This window comes from Paroedura picta, chromosome 7, assembly GCF_049243985.1.
Source record: "Paroedura picta isolate Pp20150507F chromosome 7, Ppicta_v3.0, whole genome shotgun sequence".
Taxonomy (NCBI): domain Eukaryota; kingdom Metazoa; phylum Chordata; class Lepidosauria; order Squamata; family Gekkonidae; genus Paroedura; species Paroedura picta.
Genome location: NC_135375.1, coordinates 26192292 through 26219613, shown reverse-complemented (window position 1 = coordinate 26219613; position 27322 = coordinate 26192292). Strand labels below are relative to the sequence as shown.

The following is a 27322-nucleotide window of genomic DNA, read 5'->3' as shown; positions in this document are numbered from 1 at the left end:
CATCTGTGGTAAACTGGATTTCACTCTCATTGTGGAAAAGCATACCGCTTACCTTACAAGAAAAATACTCTTAGCTTCACCTACCTTCTTGGGCAGGGGTAGTCAAACTGTGGCCCTCCAGTTGCCCATGAACTACAATTCCCATGCTGGCAGGGGCTCGTGGGAATTGTAGTCCATGGACATCTGGAGGACCACAGGTTGACTACCCCTGTATTCCCCACATATAGAGTCCATAATTCACTGAAGCAATATACAAAGCGGCAACAATAGACCTGTGGCTTAGCTTGTTCTTCTCCGCAGCCATTATTTTCCTCAGAACGCACTGAAGTAAATGTTGCATTGTTAATTTACTTTTCTCACTTTGTGGGATTTGTGTGTAGAGCAGGGATCCTCAACCTGTGGTCCTCCAGATGTTCATGGACTACAATTTCCATGAGCCCCTGCCAGCATTTGCTGGCAGGGGCTCATGGGAATTGTAGTCCATGAACATCTGGAGGACCACAGGTTGAAGATCCCTGGTGTAGAGAACAATGAGATACAATGAAATGATTCACCAACTATCTGAACACCCACTTCAGTTTCACAGGCTAACAGGGATTAGAATACGTTGCCAAGCTACAATAAACTATCCGCTATGGTTATCTATTTCTTAACTGAATTAACTTGAGTCTGTCCACGTAATACTGGATCATCATCTCATGGGCGATTGGCATTTATCGATCTGAGGCAACCGGTTTTAGTGCGTGCAACTTAAAACACCATTGAAATGAGAGACAAAAAAAGCTGATGCAGCATTAAGACTAGAATTTCCAGTTTAATCTTGAGTACATAAGTATCCATGATTGAATACTTGCAAGGATTCTAGATTTTAATGAGACACACTCTCTTGCACATATTTCCTTGGGCACCGATGAACGCAGAATGCAGTTGTGACATCTGAAACAGTGATTAATGCAAAGAACATAAATCACTGAACAAACTTTTAAAGAAGGAGTACATCAATCGAGATTTGGAGAGCAAAGCGTTAATGGATATAGTGAGAGCCAATCCAGTAACCCGCTGCGATCACCAGTATACGATTTTCTTAATCCAGTCAATATTGTCCTTTGTGAGACGAGTATAAACACCTGGGAACTGGGGATCGCCACACCTTCCCTCTCGACCAAAGGAAGTGATGCCTCTTTGTATTCCCCCGCATATCAAAGGGCCACCAGAGTCGCCCTGGAGAAAGAGAGACACTTGAGATGAAACGCAGCCTCCTTTGGACAGACTGGTACAAGGAAAGTTAGGAAAAAAAGAAATTCTAAGCGCTGTAGTGATGCACACTTGGGTAGCTGGAAAGGTTCTGACACAAGCAAAAGTTATATCTGTTACCTCCTTCCACAATGCCAGGCCAAGCCAATTTGGTGCCCCCAGTGGCTGCTTGGGAGCACCACCCTCTCCATTAGCACATGCACATGCACAAGCAACAATGCCCTTAAATGTCGCTATCACTTGACTGCATAAACTAGCATTGATGGTTGATACTGATATGAAGAAGAAGAAGAAGAAGAGTTGGTTCTTATATGCCGCTTTTCCCTACCCGAAGGAGGCTCAAAGCGGCTTACAGTCGCCTTCCCATTCCTCCCCCCACAACAGACACCCTGTGGGGGTGGGTGAGGCTGAGAGAGCCCTGATATCACTGCCCGGTCAGAACAGTTTTATCAGTGCCGTGGCGAGCCCAAGGTCACCCAGCTGGCTGCATGTGGGGGAGCACAGAATCGAACCTGGCATGCCAGATTACAAGTCCGCACTCCTAACCACTACACCAAACTGGCTCTCCATATGCATGGATGTCCCAGACTAGCCCAATCTCATCAGCTCTAGGAAGCTAAGCAGCATCAGCCCTGGTTAGCAGGTGGATGAGAAAACACCAAGGAAGTCCAGGGGAGGCTACACAGAGGCAGGCACTGGTCTCTTGCTTTGAAAACCCCACTGTGACTTGATGGTACTTTCCACCACCACTAATACCCAGGTCTTGATGCAGACCTGGCAAGTCAACAAAAGCCCAAATGGAAATTTTACCACCAATCAGGAATTTATGAATGAAGAAGTTGCTGCAAGTATTGCTAGTCTACAAAATAATACCTTCCGTCTTAACCAGTGTTTCCCCCCTTGGTTTTAAACTTAAATCAGTGCACTTTTAGCACACCTATGGGAAAAGAGAATTGGTAAACAAATGCTCTTACATTACAGGTATCGTTCCTTTGGTTGTTGACACCACCCGCACACACCATGTCCTTGGTCACAACAGGTTGGGAGTTATAGTGGTGTCCGTCATTGCAGATGTGTCTGTCCACGACAGCGACGTTAACTTCACCCAGTATATCAGATATCTGCCCAGCATTTTCATTAATTCCCCATCCGGTCACCAGACACTGTGTGTTTGCTCTGAGGTCTTCATAAGTGCTAGGAAGCTTAATGGTCTGCACATATTGATTAAGCTCTGCTTCTCTGTCAAGCTGAAGAAATGATCAAGAATAAAAGTGTTTGTTTGCAAACAAAGGTCAGTTCCAGCTATGGTTGCTTCTACTATAGGTGAATTTCCTCCAGGACAGACTGGATTCTGGAGGTTTTTGGTGGGGGGATCGCTAGTGCATGAAATTGGGGTCACTGTGTGAGTGGGCAGGGAGTTGTGAGTTCCTGCATTGCGCAGGAGTTGGACTAGATGACCCTGAAATCCCTTCCAACTCTATGATTCTATACAATGTAGCAGGCTTTCTGGAATGGACCTCATTCATCAATACAGTTTTTACTGTCAAAGCAGTATTGAGGCTTTATCAGAGGTCTTGCTTCTTTAAATTTTGCTTCTTCCCTCTTGCTGTTGTATACTAGCTTCTCGAGTACAGCTGGATTGGTTATGTGATGTTGATTTACACTGGACATGTTATTTCCCCAACTTTTTTGAGTTCTTTGAGAAAATGAACAAACAGTGACTTCATAGACATTATAGAGTTAGGTTTTCCAGAGATTTTTGACAAGGTACCTAACCAAGGACTATCACAGTTCCGCAGGGCCTGTAAGACAGCAATCTTCAACTAGGCCTATGGTTGAGGTCAAAGTGATTAAAAAACGGGCCTCCCTTTGTTTTCCTTTCAAGTTCCTCCCTCCCTCCCCTCTAGTCCCCCTGCTACCTGCTATAGACACTGGGCGGGTAAACTCTAATGACTGGTCACTCAAATGATTAAGGGATCAGAGCACTTTTCCTGCGAGAAACGGCTGGAACTTTTCATTTTAGAAAAGAGATGACTAAGGTGGGCATGATAGAGTTTTATAAAATTAATCACAATGTAGAAAGAGGGGACAGAGTGATCTTTTCCTCCTTCTCCCCAAATACTAGAACTTGAGTGCATCCAATGTAGTTGAAAAGAAGAAGATTCAGGACAGACCAAAGGAAATACTTTTCCTACCCAGGTGATTAAAATGTGAAATTTGCTTCCAGAGGATGTAGTGATGGCCACAGGCAAAGATAGCTTTAAAGGGCATTCAATTAATGGGGAATGGGTCTGTTGATGGCTAGTAGTTACGGTGACTAAAGGAACTGAATTCCATAGAGTCAATTAGCAGTCACTTTAGGAATATCGAAGCCACCACAAATGAATGGGAATAGCTCTCTTTTAGTGAAGGAAGACCAAGGGGGTGATTTGAACATATTCTCCCTCCTTATTGTATACTTTTATGCTATGTGAAATTTCTTTGACTATCTTCTGAGTCTCCATATTGTTTTTGTTGGGAATAACAGGGAACTGCTGGAATGTGTCGGGGGTGGGGTGGGGGAGGAAAATGGGAGGAAATCCACTTCTTTCATTCATGGTTCGTATTAATCACCCTCATTTTAATAGTGTTCATTCACAACCATTTTATTGAGAAAGCATCTTACACAACTGAGAAAAAAATCCCTCATAAATACAATATTTCATTGTTTGGCTTACCTGCAAAACCATGATGTCATTTTCCTTGGTTATCTGATTATATTTTGGATGAACATACACGTTAGTAATCTCGAAGTTTTGTTTTTGTCTCCCAGGTTTCGACAGTGAATGCACACCAAGGGCAACTTCGTCTCCCCTACCTCTGGAAAGATAAAAATTGGATACATCTGAATATGTATTAAGCAACGTTCATTTCCAGCCAGGTTTGGTATTGTGTGGGTGACAAACTCCCCACACTGGTAGTTGACTTTGGAGCTGGTTGATAAAACAACTGCATCAGCTTTGACATAAAAAATGCACAGCCCAGCAAATTCACCTAAGGGCTTTATAGTGCAATTCTATGCAGACTGATCCCTGTGTAAACCCACTGAATTCAAGGGGCTTAGAATGGAGTAATTCTCCAAAGGATCGCAATGTTCATCAGTTCAATACATCAAAGCAAGGCACAATGCCCTTGCATCCTTCACATGCCACATTCCTGCTTCAATAAAGCTCAGCACCTCAGGCCTGCAACATATAGCACTGACTTCCATGTGTGCAAGTGTCGGGAACCCGCTTGCTAACTGAAAAAACAGGGTGCCCCTTGAAGAAAACGTCACGCCAGGCCGGGTGGACGATACAACAGGAACAAGCTTTATTTCAGCAACGTGGAGTCCGCTGGTATGGAGTAAGAGCTTCCACCGAACTCCAGGTGGAAGCTCTCTTTTATACAAAACCCACCTCCTTTGGCTGTATTGCCCCACCCAGTACTTCCGGAGGGAACATGCTGATACAATCATGACTCATGCACATATGCGAGGTTTTCCGGGGTTCCCGATGGCCCATTTTCCTGGAACAAAGGGCCATCTCCGGGCCCTTGTCAAAAGGTGGAGGGGGACATTGAGGTTCTTTAGCGGCCATTGCCACCTCAACGATCGGGTGGGGCGCCCAGCTGCCGGCTTGCCTGTGATCACCATGCCCTACCTCCGTGATCGCGGGCGCCTCTGATGGCGGGGTTCGGTCTGGTTCCCAAGCCACCAAGGACCGAACCACGACATTCTGCCCCCCCAAAGGTCCATTCTCCAACCCCCCGGGACGGCCAGGATACCGCTTGTGGAAACGTTCAGTGAGTCGGGGCGCAAGGACGTCCGCTGCCCAGACCCATTCCCGGTCCCCCAAAGCGAAGTCCTTCCATTCCACGAGGTACTGCAACTTCCCCCTGTGGAGTCTAGAGTCCAGGATATCCGCCACCTCGTGGTGCTCCCCCCCCGGCAGGACCTCGGGCGCTGGCGGGGAAAACACGGGGTGCCAAACGTCACCGTCCGGAGTTTTTTTTAGAAGGCTCACGTGAAAGACGGGATGGATGTGCCGGAGGTTCTTGGGGAGCTTGAGCTTGACCGAAACTTCGTTGATCGGGGCCAAGACCTCGAAAGGCCCCAAAAACCGAGGGCCTAGCTTCTTGCTGGGCAAATTCAACCGGAGGTTCCGGGTGGAAAGGTAAACTCGATCCCCCGGTCGGATCTCCTCAGCTGGTCGTCTCTTCCGGTCGGCGTCCTCTTTCTGCGCTGCCTTGACTTTGTGGAGCTGCTCCTGCAGCGACTTCCAGCAGCTCCCGGCACGCTTCCCCCACTCGCGAAGGTCGGCCGATTTCCGGGCGGGGACCTCTCCAAGCTCCGGGAAGTGTCTCAGGTCTGTCCCGTAGACGACGGCAAAAGGCGACATCTCCGTGCTGCTGTGGTCTGCGTTGTTGTACGCGAACTCGGCCAGGGGGAGCAGGGGCACCCAGGTGTCTTGATGATAGGAACCGAAACACCGCAAGTACTGCTCCAGTACTTGATTAACCCGCTCGGTCTGCCCGTCCGTCTGGGGGTGGTAAGCGGAGCTCAGCCCTTGCTCGATGTCTAACAGGCGCAGGAAAGCTTGCCAAAACCGGGACACGAATTGTGAGCCCCGATCGGAAATCACCTTGTCCGGCAGCCCGTGCAGTCGGAACACGTGATCCAGGAACATCCGAGCCAACTGTGAAGCACTGGGGACACTGGCGCAAGGAATGAAGTGGGCCTGTTTGGAAAATAGATCTACCACCACCCAGATCACCGTTTTCCCCTTGCTGGGAGGCAAGTCTGTTATAAAGTCCATGGAGATCACTGACCACGGCCGGGTCGGGACCTCGAGCGGGTGCAGCAGCCCTTTCGGCTTGCCAACCCCCGGCTTGCAGGTCAGGCAGACAGGACAACCACTGACGTAAGCTTTTGTGTCCCGCCGCAGACTGGGCCACCAAAACCGCCGCCGGGCCAACTTCCAGGATTTTACGAAACCGAAGTGCCCGGCGGTCTTAGCATCGTGGCAGAGGCTGAGGGCTTCCCGTCGTAGCCCTTCCGGGACGTAGACAGCCTCCCCCCTCCGCCAGAGACCGGAGTCCAAAATCAAAGAGTCCCGGAGCTCAGCCAGCTCCTCGTCTGTCCCGTAGGCTGCCACTAGGCGGTCTCGGAGCGGGGCGGTCGCCGGGTCGGGCTCCCATTCCCCCCGGGCCCGACGCCTAGTGACGACCCCCCGTCCCAGCTGCTCCTCACCGAACACAGACCTGGTGCAGGGAGCGTACCCCTCCCCATGATGCGGCAGCCGGGAGAGGGCGTCCGCGAGGAAATTCTCTTTGCCGGGGATGTGACCCTGCTTGAAATTGTACCGCGAAAAGAACTCCGCCCACCTCATCTGCTTGGCGTTCAGGGATCGCGGTTGCCGGAGCGCCTCCAGATTCTTGTGATCTGTCCAGACCTCGAACGGCTCCTCTGTTTCCTCCAGCCAATGCCGCCATTCGGTGAGGGCGAACTTAATCGCAAACGCCTCCTTCTCCCAGGTAGACCAGTTCCGCTCCGTTTCGGCGAATTTTCGTGAGAGGTAGGCCGCCGGCCTCAGCTGTCCCGCCTGGTCTCGCTGCAGGAGAACCGCCCCGGCTGCTGCGTCGCTGGCGTCGACTTGTACCACCATCGGCTGGGTTGGGTCGACGTGCAGTAGCGTGGGCTCAGACGCGAAAGCTTGCTTGAGGGCCAGGAACGCTGCCTCCGATTTCTCATTCCAGCCGAGCGCTGCGCTGGGCCGCGTGGCGCGAGGACCTCTCCCCTTGGTACCTAGCAAGTCCGTGAGGGGAGCCACTACGGAGGAGTATCTGGGGATGAAGCCTCTAAAAAAATTAGCAAACCCCAGGAAGCTTTGTAGCTGTTTCCGGGTGCGGGGCCTTTCCCAGTCCAGCACCGCCTGCACCTTCTCGGGGTCCATAGCTATGCCCTGGGCTGAGATGCGGTAGCCCAAATAGTCCAGGGAGGGACGGTGGAATTCGCACTTAGCCAGCTTCACGTATAGGTGGTTTGCCAGCAGGCGCTTTAACACCTCCCTCACCAGGGTCACGTGCTCTTGGGGATCTTGGCTGTAGATCAGGACGTCATCCAAATAAACAACCACCCCCTGAAACAGAAGGTCCTGCAACACCTCATTAATTAGACTCATGAAAACCCCAGGTGCCCCGCTTAAACCGAACGGCATCACTTTAAATTCGAATTGTCCCAATTGACAGTTAAACGCCGTTTTCCACTCATCCCCCTCCCGGATGCGTACCCGGTAGTACGCCTCCCTTAGGTCCAGCTTAGTGAACAGAGTCCCTTTGCCCAGCCGGGCCAGCAAATCCGGGATCAGCGGGAGGGGGTAAGCGTTCCCCGCTGCGATGGCGTTGAGGCCCCGGTAGTCCTGGCACAGCCGTCGGGACCCATCCTTTTTCCGGACGAACAAGACTGGAGCTCCCATGGGACTGGAAGCAGGCCGGATGAAACCTCGGGCCAGATTTTTTTCCAAAAACTCCCGGAGGTCCTTGAGCTCACCCTCACTCATTTTGTAGATGCGCCCTTTGGGCAGTACCGCCCCCTCTGGGATGTTGATAGCGCAGTCCGTGCGGCGGTGTGGGGGTAGCTCGTCCGCTTCCCGCTCGCTGAAAACGGCTGCGAGGTCTCGGTACTCTGGCGGGACCTCGGGCTCTGGTTTCTCCTGCTGCGCCGCCGCCGCTCCCCTGGGACGCGCCGCCGTCCTCTTGTGGCTGGAATTCTCGCGGGGGACCCGATGCCGTGCACCCACCGTCAAGTCGAACTTCAGGGTCCCCGCCCGCCAGTCCACCACGGGGTTGTGTTCCTTCAGCCAATCCAGGCCCAACACCGCCCGATATCCCGCTACGGGGACCTGGATCAGCCACCGCAGCTCTTGGTGGTCCCCTATGTGGATGGCGATAGGACCCACCTCCTCCCCGAAAGGTCCCCCCTGAATCGGGCTGCCGTCCATCTGGACGAAAACCAGGGGAACCTTCCGAATGCGCTTCGGTAGCCCCAAAGCCCGGGCTATCTGGGGGTGGACCATGCTGTGGTCGCATCCAGAGTCCAAAAGAGCCTCCCCCACCCAACTTAGTCCGTTCTCCGGGTTCCGGAGCTCTAAAATTACCACGTTCGGAGGTCGCGCCTCATGCTGTAGGGGTTTTCCCTCGCACCGCGGGACCTGCTGCCCGGCGCCGTCTACAGCAGGTCCTGGCCGTTTCCCGTCGCCTGGACGCTTCCCGGTTCGTTGCGGAGGTCCTCCGCCCGGCGTGCCTGCTGGGGGCGTGTCGCACCTCCCCCCTGGGAGAGCCCGCGGTCCTCCCCCCCTTGCCGTTGGCACGCTGCTGCGAAATGTCCTGACCCCCCGCATTTCAGGCACAGTCCTTCCCGGCGTCTCCTTTCCCGCTCGGGGTTCGGGGGTCGTTTGGGGCGAGAGTTGTCGGGGCCCGGTCTTGGCGCCTCGGCTGACCCGCCTTTGGCCTCCCGGGGGGGTGCGGCGGCCCAACCCAGGCTGGCTTCCAGCTTGGCGACCACGAAACACCACCCCTCCAGTGTAGACAGATCTTCTTCCGTCCCCTTGATCACGGCCCATTCCCTGAGCTTCGGGTTAAGGCCCTCCCGGAAGTACTCGATTTGGGTCTCCTCGTTCCAGGAGAACACCTTGCCTGCTTCCCTCCGGAAAATGTCTATATAGTCCATAACCCCCCTAGTACCCTGTCGAAGTCCCTTGATCCGACTCTTTGCCTTGTCCTCAGCCTGGGGGTCCTGGAATCGTCGGCGGAGCGCGACCACGAAGTCCTGCAGGTCCTGAGTTGCCGGGTCGCCGCGCTCGGCCAACCCCAGGTACCACTGACCCGCCTTGCCCTGGAGACACGAGGCCACCCCCCAGACCAAGTCCTCGGAGTCCTCATACCGGTCTCCATATCTCCGGGCATGCGTCAGCGCGTGGAGGAGGAACTGCGGGAGGTCGTCCGGCGTCCCGTCGAAACGCGCCTTAAGCTCTGGGGGGGAACGTTTTGGAGAGTAGTCCGACCCCCTCCGGATCCGGGATTCTCGGCGTCCGCCGTCTCGTCCTGCTCCGCTCCACCGGCTACCAACTTGCCCAACGACGCCGTGCCGCTCCCTGCCTTGCACGTCGCTCCTGCGTTGGTCCGGCTCTCGCCGCCCCGTCGGCTCACCTGCTCCCCCGAGATCCTCTGCTGTCTCGCCTCTCCGCTGGCCGTCTCGCCTACTCGGGACTGAAAACTGCTCCGGGTCGGGGTCCGGGGCCCGCTCACCAGTGCCGGGCTCGTCCTCGTCGCTGGAGGCGTCCTCACTCGACGCGATCCCCTCCGCCGTTGTATTACCAGTCCCTCCGGTCCCGGCCCGAGCTTGCTCACGGGCTTCAGCTGCCTGCAAGCGCCTGGCCAAGTCCGCCATGGCCCGCCGCAGGTCCTCTAGGGATTCCTCAGGTCTTACCGGGCGAAGCGCCTGCCTCAGCTGGGTGTCCCAGGTTGGGGCCAACCCCCCAGACCTCGGCGCGCTCCCCGCCGTGCTTGGGAACCCCATGGCCCGGCGCCTTCCCTTGGCCGCCGCTGCCGAGGGTCTCGGGGTCCCGGACAGCTGGTCCTGGCCCCCCGATTTTCGGAGGAAATCTCCCGGGGACATTAAACCCATGTTCCCGGGGTTCGTGGGGGTCGAGACCGCCTCGTTGCTTGAAAACGCCATCTCTGGATCCGTCCCGATAAGCGCTCGGATGCGATGCCGACCCTGGAGTTCGGGGGGAAGCTCTTACGATGTCGGGAACCCGCTTGCTAACTGAAAAAACAGGGTGCCCCTTGAAGAAAACGTCACGCCAGGCCGGGTGGACGATACAACAGGAACAAGCTTTATTTCAGCAACGTGGAGTCCGCTGGTATGGAGTAAGAGCTTCCACCGAACTCCAGGTGGAAGCTCTCTTTTATACAAAACCCACCTCCTTTGGCTGTATTGCCCCACCCAGTACTTCCGGAGGGAACATGCTGATACAATCATGACTCATGCACATATGCGAGGTTTTCCGGGGTTCCCGATGGCCCATTTTCCTGGAACAAAGGGCCATCTCCGGGCCCTTGTCAAAAGGTGGAGGGGGACATTGAGGTTCTTTAGCGGCCATTGCCACCTCAACGATCGGGTGGGGCGCCCAGCTGCCGGCTTGCCTGTGATCACCATGCCCTACCTCCGTGATCGCGGGCGCCTCTGATGGCGGGGTTCGGTCTGGTTCCCAAGCCACCAAGGACCGAACCACGACAGCAAGAACCTTCAAAATTGGGTGGGTGCAGAGTGAGATTTTGGATGCACCAGCGAGTTCTGGTGCTCTTGATGGCTGCCTGCCTGGCCTCTGTTACTGGGCAGCTTCCAGTAAAGATCTGTATAGTGCATGCCCATGAAGATTCTCTGGCCTGCGTATGGAGACCAGTTGTAATTCCAGGAGATGTCAAGCCCACCCCTGGAGGTTAGCAAGCCTACTTGTCTGTATTAAGTTTCTATTTATTTCCCTACATCCACCCCAAAGCAGCCTTCAGGACCAGAGTCCGGTTTTTACAGCCCCCCTGGGATCTGCTGGAAGTATGAAATAGAGCTGAGAGTCAGCTGCATATTGATGGCAGCCCAGCCCAAATCTCTGGATGACCTCACCCATCAATGTCAGAAATGCTGAAAAGCACAGGTGATAAGTTGCCAATTCCGGGTCCAGAAAAGTTTAGATATTTGAAGGTAGAGCCTGGAAAGGTGGGCTACAAGGTAGAACAGGACTTCAGTAGCGTCTAATGCCATACAGTCCTTCTTCTGAAGCAGCAATTAAAGTGGAAGTGGAATAAATATTTTAAATAAATAAGTAAATAAGCTATCTATGCAGTCTGGAGACCAGCTGTAATTCCGCAGGATCTTCCATCCTCACCCAGAGGTTGGCAACCCTAAGTGAGGGGGAAAGATGGAGCCATGGTGTTCATATTCCTCACTGCAAGGAATAAATGTGCCAGGACAAGGTCTGGATTGCCTAAGTGTCTTGAAATGTGAATCAACAACGCCAACTTCCAAATGGGGCCTGGAATTCTCCTGGAACCACCACTGGTCTCCAGCCGACAGAGATCAGATCCCCTGGAGAAAATGAATGTTTTCGAAGGTGGGCTCTATGGTACCACTATGGCCCTTTCCTAGGTTCCGCCCTCCCATCTCAGCAATTTTCCAAGACTGGGGTTGGCAACCCTAGTCTGAACTTTGTACAAAGAAGGAACATCTCCCCAAACTTACACATTGCAGTGACCTGCCGTCAGCACCCAGTTTCTCTTGATCAAAGTTCCTCCACATTTGAAACGCTCTCCTCCAATTAAGGCAGCCATAAAGGGTCTTGAGTGCCGAGCTGAATGTCCTCCTCCAATGATATCTGCACAGTGACCTAAGTAGACAAATGGCTTCATATGCACTGTGATGCAGATTAATCAGCCAGCTCCAGTACAGGAACTGTAATTGGGCAAGGAGAACAGTTGGTTTTTATACCCCACTTTTCTCTACCCTAAGGAATCTCAAAGCAGTTTATAATTTCCTTCCCTCCTTCTCCCCATAATTTACACTTTGTGAGGTGTGTGGGTGGGGGGCTTGGAAAATTCAGAGAGAACTGGCCCAAGGTCACCCAGCTGACATTATATACTTTATTTCTTTTGCAACATGTCTTCTTCGCCTCACCTACTTACCCCTTTAAGGGGCACCAGGGCAGCTAACAAATTAAAACATACTTTATAAAACCACATCTAAAAACTATTAGAACCAAACAAAAACACATCATCTGAACAATTAAAACTAAAGTTAAAATACACATGCAAAACCTTGCAAACAAAATACTGAGCAGGAAGAGGGATCACTGAGGGATTGCCACACAAAACACCTTCACCTGCTGGCAGAAAAAAGGAACAGATTAATCTCCCTGGAGAGAGAGTGCCTAAGTTTTGATGACATTACTGAGAAGGTCTACTCCTGATTTGCCATCCACATTGGGGTAGCTGAAGCAGAGCCTCCAAAGATGACAAATGATCAGTTAGGCTCATGGGAGTAAGCAATAATTTAGATATTCTGGTCCCAAGTCACCCAAGCCTTTAAAGTTCAGCACCAACATCTTGAATTGTGCCTGGAAACAGAATCAGCATAGATAGGCAAAGACTAGAATGATGTAGTCCCTATGTCCCACTCTAGTCAACATCCTGGCTGCAGCATTCTGCAGCTCTGAGGTTTTCATATAAATTTCCAGGAAAGCCCTATTAGCATAATTTCTCACTTACCTCCATGCATTCCAAGGAAGAGAATGGCAGTGGAGAAGGACAAGACAAAGAGAAGGCCCATTGTTGCGGCTTTGTGTTTGTACCCTCAATGAAGTTCCCCATATAGTAGGGGACACAGAGGAAGTAGTCTTAGGTCACAAAGGAAATGGCTTTGAGATCCAAAGGAAGTGATCTTTGGTTTATTCCTTTTAGGGGCATTGTTTTCACATGAAACACTCTGATTACCTGAGAATATATATAATTTCTGATTATAGAATGTCCTCCACTTTGTGTGTGGTTTGGTAGAAGTTAAATAAAACCTTATATCATTGGTTTATTTGAGATTGTGGTAAAATATCCACCTGTCCATCCATCCATCCAACTTCCAGACCACTACTCTGGCTTGTGGCGGTTTATAATAAAGATATAAAACCGTGCAAATCCCACTACATAATAACAAAACATTGATGGCAGCAACAAATGATAACATATTCATTCCCACGAAGCTTCGACTCTGCTGCTTGTAGTCTGTCCACCATAGATGGTCCAAAGAGATGTCAGCCTGATCACAAGATGACAGACTTTCCAACTTCCTGGGGGGGGGGGGGCAGAGATTCCCCAGAATTACAACTGATCTCTGAACTGCAAAGATCACACCCTGCAGTATTATACTTTAATACTGCCTTGTCTGGGTCTCATCATTTAATATATTTAACTCTGCTACTTTTATATACAAAATAAACCAACAATATACTCCTCAGTAGAGCATTATGCTATGGAGTCCACCCTCTAAGGTAGCCATTTTCTCCAGAGGAACTGATCTCTGTCATCTGGAGATGAGCTATAATTCCAGGGGATCCCTAGGTCCCACCTGGGGATTAGCATCTCTAGGAAGGTAGCTTCCACAACATCTCCAGATTCCAGGGTGCCCAAAATCCTACTCTACAACTGTTGTGTGCTAAATGCTTCTCCTTGGGCCACTCGCCATCATCTTGCCAGTGCCACCTGCAGTTGTACCACATCTACAAGAGAGGGATTGGGGGGGGGGGAGCCCAAGGATTAGCCAGACTAGTAGGGTTTGACCATCATCACAGGAAGAAGGTGAGGAAGATGGCCAGCAGACAATATGAGCTAAGTCAGCAGCATGCTGCTTTCTCTACATCAGGAAGGTCCTAGACTGAGAACCAGATCCAGGCCAACCAATTGGCACTCATAAATGTACCAGCAATCTAAACCAGCAATTTAAAAATCCCCTCCCTACCAACCCCCCCTCCCCGTCTCCCTTACACTGGCCACAACTTAACCCCCAACCGTATTCCCAGGGTGCTGGAAAATGGCATAACAAAGGAGGGGCTAGATCTTCCTATTCTTCTCACCCTGTCTTAAACCAAATGTGAGAATCTTGAGTCAAAAATAAAAGCAAACTTTTCTTAAGGGAAAAGTTTCATTTATTAGACTAAGTAAGTATACTCATCATAGGCATAGTTAGACATAAGGTTTCAAGCTACAGGGCAAAAAATATAAGTCCCTCTCAGCCTCTCCCCCATGGGAACCCTCACCAAATGCTGCACATTTTACAGCCATAACATATGATAAGAACCCAGGGTGAATAGCAGGAAAATTAAGGGGATGGCACGGAAAGGAGGGGGAGGAATGGATGAAGAATGTTAGGGGCATCTGGTATCATGATAAGAACTACTACAAAGCAGGTTGTCCTGGCATGGACAGGCCGAATTGTGAAACTAAAGCACTACATCAATTCTACATCATTCATGGCAGAAAAAAAGGGGAGGAGTTCTGACATCAAAGGCCTGGCGGAAGAGGTTGCTAAGTTCCAGTGCCTGTAAGACGGACCTCTTCCGGGAGCTCATTTCACCAAGTCGGGGCCAAGGCCAAAAAAAACCTTGGCCCTGGTCGAGGCCAGGAAAACTTTGTGTGGCCCAGGGATCTCCAGTCTATTTGCCACTCCTTAATGCAACAACCTACACAGGGCATAAAGAGTTAGACGGTCCCTCAGGTATACAGGGCCTGCATAGGGCCTTAAAGGTCCAAACCAGTACCTTGAACCTGATCCAGTACTCAACTGGCAACCAATGCAGCTGCCTCAGCACAGGCTGGATGTGGGCCCTCCAAGGTGCCCTCGTGAGGACCCTAGGGATGGGATAGGAGGCCCAGCAGAATTTCAATAGATTCAAGTGGGTAGCCATGTTGGTCTGAAGCAGCACAGCAAAACAAAATCAGAGTTCAGTGGCACCTTTAAGACCAACAAAGATTTAATCAAGGCGTGAGGAAGAGTGCTTGCACTCGAAAGCTCACGCCTTGAATAAATCTTTGTTGGTCTAAAAGATACCACTGGACTCTGATTTGGTTTTGCTGTGCAGAATTTCAATGTTCAACATGCTTACGCAAACCGATGACTTAGAAGGAATCAATTCTCTTTTTCTCTATGGTACATTTCAACTACCAACTTAATATTAGTCTCTACTAACGGGTGTGAAAGGCAGAGGCCGAAGGTACCGAACTTCCTTCCTGTTAGTTAACTGTAACAAAACAGCCCCTTACAGACTTAGCAGCGTCTATTACACCATGAGCTCTCGGGACTCTGGGGCCCACTTCCTCTGATGCAATGTAAAGAAAGGAAATCATCCCCCTCCTTTTAACACAGGACGTTACAGAATATGCAGACGGGGAGGGGGGAAGGGAGCAGTGGAGCTACCACCTCCTGCGCCTAAACACCTGAGCCAGGACTGCAGTTCTGCACCTCCTGCTTTGGCTATGGTTGTACAGCCCCTCTCCGTCCATCATGTTAAGCAGGGGTGGTCAAACTGCGGCCCTCAAGATGTCCATGGACTACAATACCCATGAGCCCCTGCCAGCAAATGCTGGCAAGGGCTCATGGGAATTATAGTCCATGGACATCTGGAGGGCCGCAGTTTGGCTACCCCTGATGTTAAGGATGAAACAGGGCGAAAATACAGCAAAACACTCTTTGCATTGACCCCCTACTCAACGAAACACGCGTGTTATTGCGCACGCGCTGTTTTCTAAAAAAAATCTTGGTTGTCGAGCAAGGGTCTTCTTGCGCATGTGCATGAAGGAGAATCTTGGAAGTGCCCGGATGATAGGAGGGCGAAATGAGACGAGCGTTCGTGAACGTCTTCCTAGTTACGCATGCGCGTTCCCCTCTACGACCCGGAAGGAGATATGTTTGCGTGGCTCCCGTCTGGGTTTGGAGCGCGCCGGTGATTGTTCTCTCCCTCTCATACTCCCTTCCCCCCGGGGTTTGGCGGGCAGGCCTCGCAGTTTGAAACGGAGGACGCGCCGTGAGAGGCGTCTCAGGCCCCTTCGCTCAAGCGGCCCCTCAAGCCCCTTTGCCGCGAGCAGGCGCTGCGGCTGCGGCAGCCGGTCTCTCCCGGCGCAGGGGAACCGCCGCCCCTCTGCCCTAGGGCTGTTCCCCAGCCAGGCCCTCAGCGACGCGGCCGTCTCCCAAGCCCAGCTCGGTAGTGTCGGAAAGAGCGAAACATGCGGCCCAGCAAGAGAACGAACACCAACAGCAACCTCATCGTTTGTGGGGCTCCAGACAAGAAGGTGCCCAAGGCGCCCGTTCCTAAGCAGGACTCCAGCAAGCCGGCCCTCTGGAAAGCCTTCGAGGCCGTTGTAGCAGCTGGACGCCGGGGCTTGCTTGGTCCAGCAGCCATGGCAGCGGTGGAGGCCATGCCAGACACGGAGCTGGGATGTTGCGATGGGGAGATTGCCCAAGAAACCCCAAGTTCTACCCTACTGATGGAAGAGAAGGCAGAAGAAAAGGTAGAAGAGGAGGGAAAAAAGGAAGAAAAGTCTGAGAAGATAAAGTGTAATACTGTTGTAACTGCCAGACCTTCATTGATGGGTAAGCTGCAGGTTGCCAAATCTAGTACATTCAGGGCACATTCTCATGCAGATGCTTTTATTTTTTAAATATTTATTTATTTTATTAGATTTTTATACTTCCCTTTCCATATGGCCCAGGGCGGTTTACATGGAACATATTAGGAACATTATATTATATAAAAGTCATAACACAGTGATCCATGCGACGGTCACCTTTAGGCTGGACTTCTGGAACTCACTCTCCACTGGCCTACCCTTATCCTTTATTCGGAAACTGCAACTAGTCCAGAATGTGGCTGCCAGGGTCCTCACAGCAATACCTTGGAGGTTCCACATCCGGCCCATCCTCCAGCAGCTGCACTGGCTCCCGGTTGAATTCCGGATCAGGCTTAAGGTGTTGGTCCACCTACACTCCTCGGAGAGCCTTGCACTCTACTACATCCAACCTCCTGGTGGTCCCTGGCCCCAAGGAAGCCCGCTTGACCTCAACCAGGGCCAGAGCTTTCTCCATTCTGGCCCCCACCTGGTGGAATGAGCTCCTAGAGGAGATCAGGGCTCTGACAGAACCTAAACAGTTCCACAGGGCCTGCAAAAAGGAACTCTTCCGCCAGGCATTTGGTTGAGGTCGACCAAACCACCGCTTTCAGTTGGCCCTCAAGCTTCCCCCCTCTACGACCAACATTAATCGGTTGCCCACAGGGTCCAGTAAGAGTTGAGCAAGAGGGTGCATGAAGATGTTAAATAAGATCGGAGAGAGGACTGCTCCTTGTGGGACTCCACGTGTGAGCAGGTGGCAATTAGATATTCTCTCTCCTATTTCTACCCTCTGTCTGCCACTCCAGAGGAAGGAGATCAGCCATTTGAGGGCTGTCCCCTGTATCCCGTTGTTGGTGAGGCAGTGAGCTAAGAGCTCATGATCAACTGTCTCTAATGCTGCTGATAGATCTAATAGAACAAGCAGCGCTGACCTGCCTTGGTCCAACTGGCAGTGGAGGTTGTCCATCAGGGCAACTAGTGTTGTCTCTACCCCATGGCCAGGTCGGAAACCTGACTTGAAATGGGTCAAGGGCTGAAGTTTCTTTCAGGAATGTTTGTTTATTAAAATGAACAAATGTATTTATTTATTTAAACAAACATATTTAGGGACTGCCCTAAATAGCGAGGCTAAGGCAATTTTAAGAGTATGCATTTCCAGTACAGAGAGTTGTGTACTCATACATAAGTGTGCAGGTTTTATGAACTTTGCTTTCAACAGAGCAAGCCAAATTATAAAGAGGGCATAAAATATTGGTATTTAATCATTAAATGTGGGGACAAAGTTCTGCAGATGGAATCTGAAATAGCGGCCTATAAAATGAGTAATAAAAGTGATTATAGATTTGCTGTTGAAAATGTTCTGTTTCACTTAGCACATACCTGAACTCAAGAATACTTTGTTGCAAACTGTGGAGATGGCTACTTTTACAATTTAAGTTATTTGGTATGGTATTGAAGCAATGAATACGGAGGATGCCCTTCCTTTCCCTGAAGATGGAAGCAAATAGTGAAGGAAGTCTTTTTCAAGCAGTGGGTTCTGTTCTAAACTGGTGAATGGATGACCACTGATTTGACCCATTGGGACGATTCTTGGAATAATATAGGCCCATGTTCCCCAACCCTTGGTTGCAGCCCGGTACCGAGCTGTGGAAGGGGGGGGGGAGGGAGGCACGAACGCACCAGTGGGCGCACCTCTCCCCTGCAGTGCAGCCCGCACCACGGGCGGGGGGGGGAGGAGGTGCGGGCGCAAACACATAGGTGGTGTTCGCCAGCGGGCCCAAACGCGTAGGCACGGAACGTGTAGGCCGAAAAAGGCTGGGGACCACTGATATAGGCCAATCCATTGCTTTCCTTATGGTCTGGATGGAACAGTATGACTCTTCTTTCATTCCCCCCCCCCCCCCCCCGCAACCAAAGGAATTCTTGTGTCTTCACTCCTCCTACCTTCACCATCTGACATAAATTCCTCCCATCCCACAGCCTAACTTGCTCTCCTCATTGTTTCTTGTCAGTCTTCTGAGAGTATTTTATTCTAGTGCATATTAATAAATTTCAAGTTTCTAAACTCCAGTTGATTTCTATCTTTTTAAACTTTAGTTTTGTATAGATCTTGACCGCAATCTTCTAGTATTGTTTAGATTTAAATTTCTGATCCTTTTAAGAGTTGAGCTTTTCCAAGGAGTGCAAATTGAAGTATCAAAATAATGTGGCATTTTACTTGTAGGTAGTAGAAGATGGAAATTTACCCAAAAGGAAATCTGGATATGTGGAAATTATGTGATTTCATCAACAAGGAGGAGAGCCCAGTCTGTCTGTTATGGACCCCGATTGGGTTTGCCGCATTCCACTGCCACTATATCTTGGCACGGTGTCCCTAGAATGATGTGGAATGATCTTTTACCTATTCTGCATCACATATATCATAGCCGCAGTTTTCCATATATTATAGTAATACACGTTGGGGAGTCTGATTTGTTGACTGACAGTAGCTCTTCACTTGTTACCAAGATGCAAAATGACTTGAGTATCCTTCGTACAGCTTTTCCAAAAGTTGCAATAATTTGGTCTTCGCTACTACCGAAACACTTTTGGAAGCCATCTGAGGACTCGCAAGTTGTGGAATCTGAACGTAATAAGGTCAACTGCAAAATGGAAGAATATTGCAATGAAACTGGCATATGCTATTTATCCCATCCATTGATTACCGGTGATAATGAATGTTTGTTTTTGCCTGATAACACACTGTCCTATGCAGGAGCTGATATCTTTATAATTGACCTGAGAAAAGTCTTAAATACCTGTCTGGTGTTTAATCAACGCAATAATGCCCCTCTGTGGAAATTGTTTTGAAGACTGTTTCATTACATTCCAGTTCCATATGCACACTGGAGGGCTGAGTTACAGTGGAAAGACATATTGAAGATTTCTGCTTGTGGCTGTCTGGAAGGATAGTTTTGTTGCCTGTCCATCATATTATACCTTGCCAGAGCACTGGCAAGTAGTTTCCACATGTTAAACTTTATATGAAGATGTCTGATGAAAAAGAAGGTCAAGGCTACAATGAAATTTATTTCAGCATTTGATTTGATATCATCAAAAGGTAAAGCCGGGCTCACAAGAATTGTCTTTTTACATACGTGCAACCGCCATGTATTTATTTATTTATTTATTTATTTATTTGCAGTCAAAGGCTGTGAACTGCAGTTTGGTTTCTGTCACATGCTAGCAGAATTGTGATGTTATTGCTAGAGATCACCTGGAGAAATATGACTTCAGGAGTAACTCTTCGGTGTATTCGTTATAGGTAGAAAACAGTGTATACCTCTTTCTGGTGGCCTTGCCTTTGCCTCAAGTTACCACTTGTATTTCCATTATAAGTTTGTCTGTTTAACTATAGGTACTGGGATAATCAACATTAGTGCTTATTTGGGGAGCTTCCCCCCCCTCCCAAATGTATTTTACAATGCTCAGTCTCACCTTATGATGGTAGTACCTCAACAACAGTTTGCCCATTAGGAAAAATTCAAATAAGAAAAGTTATCTTGCTGGCAAGGGCCAAGGAAACTTGTCCTCATGCTGTATGAAGAACAAAGAATAGAAGAGAGGAAGGAGAGAAGTTTATTGTTGGCAAAGAAGGTATTGTTGTAGTGCCATATTTGCAAGGTGTGACAGTCTTCAAGTGGTGAGAGCTCCACTGCTGAGCAAGCTGCAAAAGATTCATCCAAAGAAAATAAGTAACAAAGCCTTTTTAGGACAAAGAATCAATGACTGCTTTACTTTAGAAAAATGAAGAAGCTATAATTCGGCATCTTTAACATATGCAGACAGGGTGTTGTCTCGTTCTTTACCAGCAATATTTGTGTCCCTGTTTCCTTTATTCCCTATTTTTCTTTCAAACTTGAGAAAGAGGACCGTGATACTCTCTTGTTTTCAACTGTTTTCAACTGTTCCGTAAAGTATTATTGCTATTGCTGCTTCCATAATTGTTTTTGGAACAGAATAGCAAGCAATTTTATTGTGCGTTCATTTTTCAAAATAATCAGAAGCATGATTGGGTTTTACTCTTTTGGCAGCACAATATGACAACTGTTTAGAGCAGGGGTAGTCAACCTGTGGTCCTCCAGATGTCCATGGACTACAATTCCCATGAGCCCCTGCGAGCAAATGCTGGCAGGGGCTCATGGAAATTGTAGTCCATGGACATCTGGAGGACCACAGGTTGGCTACCCCTGGTTTAGAGGAGTCAGGTTCATGTTAATTGTGTAATGATGATAGCTTGAGGATGAGCCCCTCTTCAGAAACCAAACTCCTGGAGAAAGATGAATTTCCACGGACATTGAACAAGTAGTATTGCGTAAGCCGTCAACATGCATTACAGACATTTGTGGACCTCCATTTTTCAGGATGATGTTTTGGCTGTCATGGAATTATCTACATCTGGAAAAGTAATGGACAACTTTGCCTACATCAAATTCTATTAGAAATTTTGTTATTGGAGCGCAATTGTACTATAATAAATTTTTTTTGAGTTAGTGTTCTTCCAATTATTTAGTGTTCAATGCTGCAGAAAACTTTGTGGTGCCTGAGCTGCAGCTTTTGTGGATGAAAGCAGAAGAATTGATGTTGCTGTTTGTGTCTCAGTTTGTGTTCAAAGATGTTTATTCCCTAACTTCATGTGTATGAAGATAATCCTTCTTTACAGACTACATGGAACAGTGGACTGGGTTGGCCCATCAAAGGGGTTACTCTTGGAATCTTCTCTCACACTGTTGACCTCTGATCCATGATTTATTCAGGAGCTGGGGGTGATATGAAGCAGAGTGGGAGATGACTAGAGCACCACTGTCAGAAGACTTGGGGTGAATCAGAGCATGCAGTGGAGCCCATTCACAGGCCTTCAGGATGGTAGAGAAGAGGGGGTTTTCTCCACCATATTACACCTGCTGTTAACGTGGTTCTCTTTAGAACAGCGGTCCGCAACCTTTTGGCTGCCGCGGACCGCTGCTCCGGAGTGGGGGGAGAGGGCGGCCCGGGGGCCCGTGCATGCACGGCAGCCCCAGCGCACGCGCATTTGCGCCCAGCAGGGGTGCAAACGTGCGTGCGTGGCAGTCCGCGCATGCGCATTTGCGCCGCCACCATGCCTGCAGCTGCAGCTCCCCCTCCCGGCCCCTCCGGGCCGCCAGCAAATCGGCCGCCAAAGCGGCCGATTAGCTTGCGGCTCAGCAAGCTTCTCTTCCCCCCCCCTCCCGAAACAAGAAGCTTGCTTTGGCGGCCGATTTGCTCGCGGCCCGGCGAGCTTCTCGCTTCAAGAGGAGGGAGGGAAGAAGGAGCCGCGGCCCGGCACCAAGGCCTTCACGGCCCGGCACCGGGCCGTGGCCCATGGGTTGGGGACTACTGCTTTAGAACATTTGAAGGGTTTGGTATAAATTGGTTACAGGTGATGTCAGCAGTTATAAGTTGGTCTCCAGTTTACTTTTTCTGGGGAAGGTGATAGTGTGTGTGTGGGTGGGAAGAGCAGATCTAATAGTCCTTCAGTGGAACCTTGGCTCTTCGCCATGTATATGGCTGAGGCCAGTACAGGGAGACAATCGGATGGGCCCCCCAAGGTAGATACGCCATCAGATTTTGGAACATCATTGGTGGCGGTCAGCGACCACCAACAGCTTTTGGCAGGGCCTCTAAGGCGGAGCTCTTCCACCAGGCGTATGGTTGAGGCCAGGGCAGACACCCCCCCCCCCCGTTTCTACCAAAGACCCCTTCCCAAGGTCTATTAAACCTGCACCCACTCACTCCTAGAGTTGACAGAATCATATATGTTTTGGAAGTACCTTGCAATTGTTACAACTGCATAGGAACCTTTTCCCCCATGAAGTCAACCAATGGTAGTGCTGTATCCTAAGCAAGGCTACATAAGAAAGCATTATGTAAAAGCTAATCATTATTACAGTGATGGTACTTAGCAAATTATTGAGCACATTATCAGAAAAGGGTCAGTAGGAAGGACAACAATGCTAGGAAAAATTGAAGGCAGCTGGAAAAGAGGAAGAACCCTACATGTGACGAATCTCCTCAATTAAGGAAGCTTCAGTTTGCAAAACCAGAGCAAGGCTGTTAACAGAAGGATGTTCTGGAGATAATTCATAATTTGTATGGTCCCCATAAGGTGGGTGCAATTTGACTGCACCTAACACTCACACCCTTTGGCACACCAAGATAATGTTTAGTGGTTTATTGATTTATGAAACTTCTACCCTGCTTTCTTTCACAGAATATGCACCCAAAGCTGCTTTGTTGTTGTTAGTTGTGAAGTCGTGTCCAACCCATCGTGACCCCATGGACAATGATCCTCCAGGCCTTCCTGTCCTCTACCATTCCCTGGAGTCCATTTAAGCTCGCACCGACTGCTTCAATGACTCCATCCAGCCACCTCATTTTCTGTCATCCCCTTCTTCTTTTGCCCTCAATCACTCCCAGCATTAGGCTCTTCTCCAGGGAGTCCTTCCTTCTCCTTCTCATGAGGTGGCCAAAGTATTTGAGTTTCATCTTCAGGATCTAGCCTTCTTAAGAGCAGTAAAGGCTGATCTCTAGGACAGACCGGTTTGTTCGCCTTGTAGTCCAAGGGACCTGCAAGAGTCTTCTCTTTTGTGTGTCTTTTTTTGTATATTATAAGCTGCTTACAATATACAAAAAGAACACACAAAAGAGAACCAACTTTCACAATTACTACTTGCCATCAACAAACTAATTAGCAAGTCAACAACAGCTCTGCTCTTGATAAAGTCTCTCCTAATGCAGGCAGGCACTCACTTCCACATATTTCACATTTGTAACCTTCACAACAGTCCTATGAGGTAGGCCAGCATAATTCTTCCATTGCAAATGGGGGGAAAGTTAACTTTGAACCTGGGTCCATTCAGATACTTGTGCATGCTCTTAGGTGCTACACTGCACCAGTTGCACATGATGGACATTGCAGAAATATTTTCCCAAGCTCCTTATCTTGCCATTCCTCCTAGCACTGTAGCCTTCTTAAAGGATCTATGTGAGAAGCAGCAGGCGTTCCTCTCACTTTAATCTGACACTGACTGGATGACTCATGCACAAGACAGGCTGCAGAATGAAGTACCCCACTTCAGAAAGGGGAGGGTATCCGATTCCCCTCAACTCGAAACTCCATGCAAGTACAGCCCCAGCAGACCATCCAAAGACGCGGTGCAGCGTCTTTCTCCTTGCGGTGCTAGTTTTCCGGAAGAAGCTGGAACCCACCCGTTTCCTGCAACCTCAAAGACTTAGCAACCACCTCCCACGCTACAACACTTGAACCAGGACTGCAGTCCTGCAACACCTGCTTCGGCTATTGTGCCACAGCCCCGCCTCCGTACGTCATGCTAAGGATGAAACACGGCAAGATATGGTGCACCGAAAGCCCAGGGGTGGCCAGACTGTGGCTCTCCAGATTTCCATGGACTACAACTCCCATTAGCCCCTGCCATCATGTGTGGCCACGGCATCATGGGAATTGTAGTCCTCCGAATCACTCCGACCCTCACTAAGCAAGCGCGGGGGGGGCCTTTATCGGACAAGCGGTGTTCTCCGCCGTTTTTTTTTTCCTTCTTTTCATGTTGATTGTCGAGTGACACAAGAAAGTTCTAGGGTCTTCATGCGCATGTGCGTGAGAGAATCTTTGAAGTGCCCGGATGGTATGAGGGCGACTGAGACGAGCGTTCGCGAACTTTTCCTAGTTACGCACGCGCGTTCCCCTCTACGACCCGGAAGGAGATATGTTGGCATGGCGTCCGTCTGGGTTTGGAACGCGTCGTCGGTTATTATTTCTCCCTCTCATACTCCCTTCCCCCCGGAGTTTGGCGGGCAGGCCTCGCGATTTGAAACGGAGGACGCGCCGTGAGAGGCGTCTCAGGCCCCTTCGCTCAAGCGGGCCGCGTCACGTGGCCTTCGCCCCGAGCAGGCGCTGCGGCTGCGGCAGCCGGTCTCTCCCGGCGCAGGGGAGCCGCCGCCCCTCTGCCCGAGGGCTGTTCCCCATCCAGGCCCTCAGCGTCGCGGCCGTCTCCCAAGCCCAGCTGCCGAGCTCGGTAGTGCCGGGGGAAAGAGCGAAACATGCGGCCCAGCAAGAGAACGAACACCAACAGCAACCTCATCGTTTGTGGGGCTCCAGCCAAGAAGGTGCCCAAGGCGCCCGTTCCTAAGCAGGACTCCAGCAAGCCGGCCCTCTGGAAAGCCTTCGAGGCCGTTGTAGCAGCTGGACGCCGGGGCTTGCTTGGTCCAGCAGCCATGGCAGCGGTGGAGGCCATGCCAGACTCGGAGCTGGGATGTTGCGATGGGGAGATTGCCCAAGAAACCCCGAGTTCTGCTCCACTGGTGGAAGAGAAGAAGACTGAGAACAAGGAGTGTAATGCTGCTGTTATGGTCACAAGACCAGGGAACGGTAAGTGGTGGGTTGCAAGCTCCGGTTTGCTGAGGGCACGTTCTCAAACAGATGCCTTTATTCCCTCTTTATATATTTAAACGTATTTGCAGGTTGCCTTTTCCCCACATAGTGAGGCTAAGAGAGTTTCAAGAATATGCATTCTCAGTGCAGAAAGTTGATCACCCATATGTAGGTGTGAAAATTTTGTTCACTGTGAAGTCACGTGGGGAAGCCAAGTTAAAAAGTAGGATAAATAGAGGGCATAAAGGATTGGTATTTGATCATTAACTGTGGGGACTGAAAGACTGCAGAGGGTTTCTGAAACTCACCTATAAAATTATAAAATGCTTAATAAAAGTGATTATAGATTTGCTGTTGGTGTGTTGCTGCTTGTGAAATGTTCTGTTTTACATGGCACATACCTAAGTGAGGTGAACTTTCCCCTTACTGGTGACAGAAAAAAAAAAGCTGCTAAACATCCTTCTAGCTTGTAGGCAAAATTTTCGCCTCCCAAAGAAACATGTACTGTATTCAACCAGCATCCTCGACTCTCCCAAGTGCCCACATGTCTGGTTGTACCATGGATCCTTTGATTTTTTCCCTCCAGCAATGAAAATATAGCTATTTTTCTTAACATCCTTCTAGTTTGCAGAGAGTTCTTGCTGCCCAGTCTAATTTTCATGAGTTTATATTTAATGGTCATATTTTGCAAATATTGCTTTCACAAAACATAATCCTAAACTCTTCACTGTTTGTGGGAGGGAAGAGGATGGGGCTACCGTACCCTCGTTCTCAAACATTTCTCTATGTCAAACACTGTTCAGAGCTTCCATATTTTGGTCTCGCTGAACTTCTGGTCTGGCCTAGTGATGGGCATGCTGGGCTGCTTCCACTCTTAGCTCTCTGGGGTGACCTTTCTGTGACAAGAGATACTACTCCAGACAGTGCAGGAGCTCAATTATGGAGCTGTCTAGGTGGGAGAAGAAACTATTGTACCCCCTCCATTGACTTGCTGTAATCATGTACACACTGATCTTGAGATGGCTGGTTGAAAGAATCCTCTTCTACAGCCTACCTTATTTTCCTGCTGTGTTGATGAATGATGTTGCCTAATGAAGGAACAGGCTAATGTGGCTGACCAACCCCCTGCTTTCCTTATGGTTCTACAAACTGAAGTAATCAATTTCATGTGGCATTTTACTTTTAGGTACTGGAAGTGGGCAACTTACGAGAAAGGAAATCTGGATATGTGGAGATTCTGTCATCTCGTTATCGAGGATGAGAGTCCAGTTCAGCCGTCATGGGCCTTCTTTGGGCTTCCCACCTTCCGCTGCATCCGTGTATTGGCAAGATGTCCCTACAATGATGTGGGATGATCTATTACCCGCTCTGCATCACATATATCATATCCGCGATTTCCCATCTATTATAGTAATACACGGAGAACATGATCTGTTGAGCGACCGTAGCTTTTCACTTGCTACGAGGATACAAAGTGATTTGGCTTTCCTTCAAAGAGCATTGCCAGATGTTGTGATCATTTGGTCTTCGCTGTTACCAAAACATGCTTGGCTTCCTGACAATTCAAAAGATGTGGAATCTGAACGTAATAAGATCAACTGCAAAATGGAAGAATATTGTAATGAAACTGGCATATATTATTTAACACATCCATTGATTACCGGTGAAAATAAAAGTCTATTCTTGCCCAGTAACACACTGTCTCATGCTGGAGCTGATGTTTTTATAACTGACCTGATCCAAGTCTTAAATGTGGTCCATAATAAAACCTGAAATTATCTTCCTTGGTGGAGGAAAGGTTTTTGAAGGTTGTTTCATTACATCCCCGTTCTATATGCACACTGGAATGCTGGAGGTTACAGTGGGTGGGAAATAGAAGTTATCTGCTTGTAGCGGTCCAGAAAGCCAGCTTTGTTGCCTGTCCATCGTATATACCTTGCCTGGGTATAATACCTTGGTAAAAATACCCTGGCAAGTATTTTTCGTGTGTTAAACTTTATATGAAAATGTATAAAGAAAAAACGGTTAAGGTACAGTGGAATATATTTCAATAAGCAGGGATTGCAGGACTACATGTTAAAGGACAATCAGGTGACACTTGGTGGAACACATGTACAATGTCATTTATATTTTGGCTCCTTGTGTGGAAAACCCCAAACTCTGCTCTCCAGTGAGATGAAGTTGGTTCTTTTTTTACCACTGTCCTAGAAGCCAGTCCAGTAAACACACCCCAGAACTCATTCTACCTGACAGAATTCAAAGAAGGAAGGGAGAAGAAAAGGACAGAGGACAAATGACTGGGAAAGGAAGGAAGCAAGGAAGGAAGGACAAACAGTAGTAAGAGATATGGTAGTAACTTTCATTTTCTACTTCTCAATTGTACCCCATGAGACCAAG

The 27322-nt window shown here is 49.4% G+C and overlaps 3 protein-coding genes across 6 annotated transcripts; 2 read left to right on the top strand and 1 right to left on the bottom strand.

The window, feature by feature from the left end:
* Nucleotides 1-794: 794 nt before the first annotated feature.
* LOC143842239 (granzyme A-like) lies at nucleotides 795-15431 on the bottom strand. 4 transcript variants are annotated; one of them, XM_077347116.1, is made up of 6 exons: nucleotides 15293-15431; nucleotides 12595-12819; nucleotides 11573-11717; nucleotides 3972-4113; nucleotides 2229-2501; nucleotides 795-1221 (listed from the first exon to the last, which is right to left on the bottom strand). In XM_077347116.1, exons 2-6 carry the CDS (start codon nucleotides 12653-12655, stop codon nucleotides 1066-1068), a joined length of 777 nt encoding a protein of 258 aa, XP_077203231.1. In that variant the 5' UTR covers nucleotides 12656-12819; nucleotides 15293-15431; the 3' UTR covers nucleotides 795-1065. The 4 variants fall into 4 exon arrangements, with proteins under 4 accessions (XP_077203231.1, XP_077203233.1, XP_077203235.1 ...); XM_077347118.1 differs by lacking the exon at nucleotides 15293-15431 and having other exon boundaries at nucleotides 12595-12875; XM_077347120.1 differs by lacking the exons at nucleotides 12595-12819; nucleotides 15293-15431 and adding an exon at nucleotides 12145-12199.
* Nucleotides 15432-15731: 300 nt separating this feature from the next.
* Nucleotides 15732-21011, top strand: LOC143842238 (uncharacterized). The gene is made up of 2 exons (XM_077347115.1): nucleotides 15732-16462; nucleotides 18704-21011. The coding sequence occupies exons 1-2, from the start codon at nucleotides 16096-16098 to the stop codon at nucleotides 19327-19329; spliced, it is 993 nt and encodes a 330-aa protein (XP_077203230.1). The 5' UTR covers nucleotides 15732-16095; the 3' UTR covers nucleotides 19330-21011.
* Nucleotides 21012-24219: 3208 nt separating this feature from the next.
* On the top strand, nucleotides 24220-26995 carry LOC143842236 (uncharacterized). Its single transcript, XM_077347113.1, has 2 exons — nucleotides 24220-24922; nucleotides 26112-26995. Exons 1-2 carry the CDS (start codon nucleotides 24595-24597, stop codon nucleotides 26696-26698), a joined length of 915 nt encoding a protein of 304 aa, XP_077203228.1. The 5' UTR covers nucleotides 24220-24594; the 3' UTR covers nucleotides 26699-26995.
* Nucleotides 26996-27322: the final 327 nt, after the last annotated feature.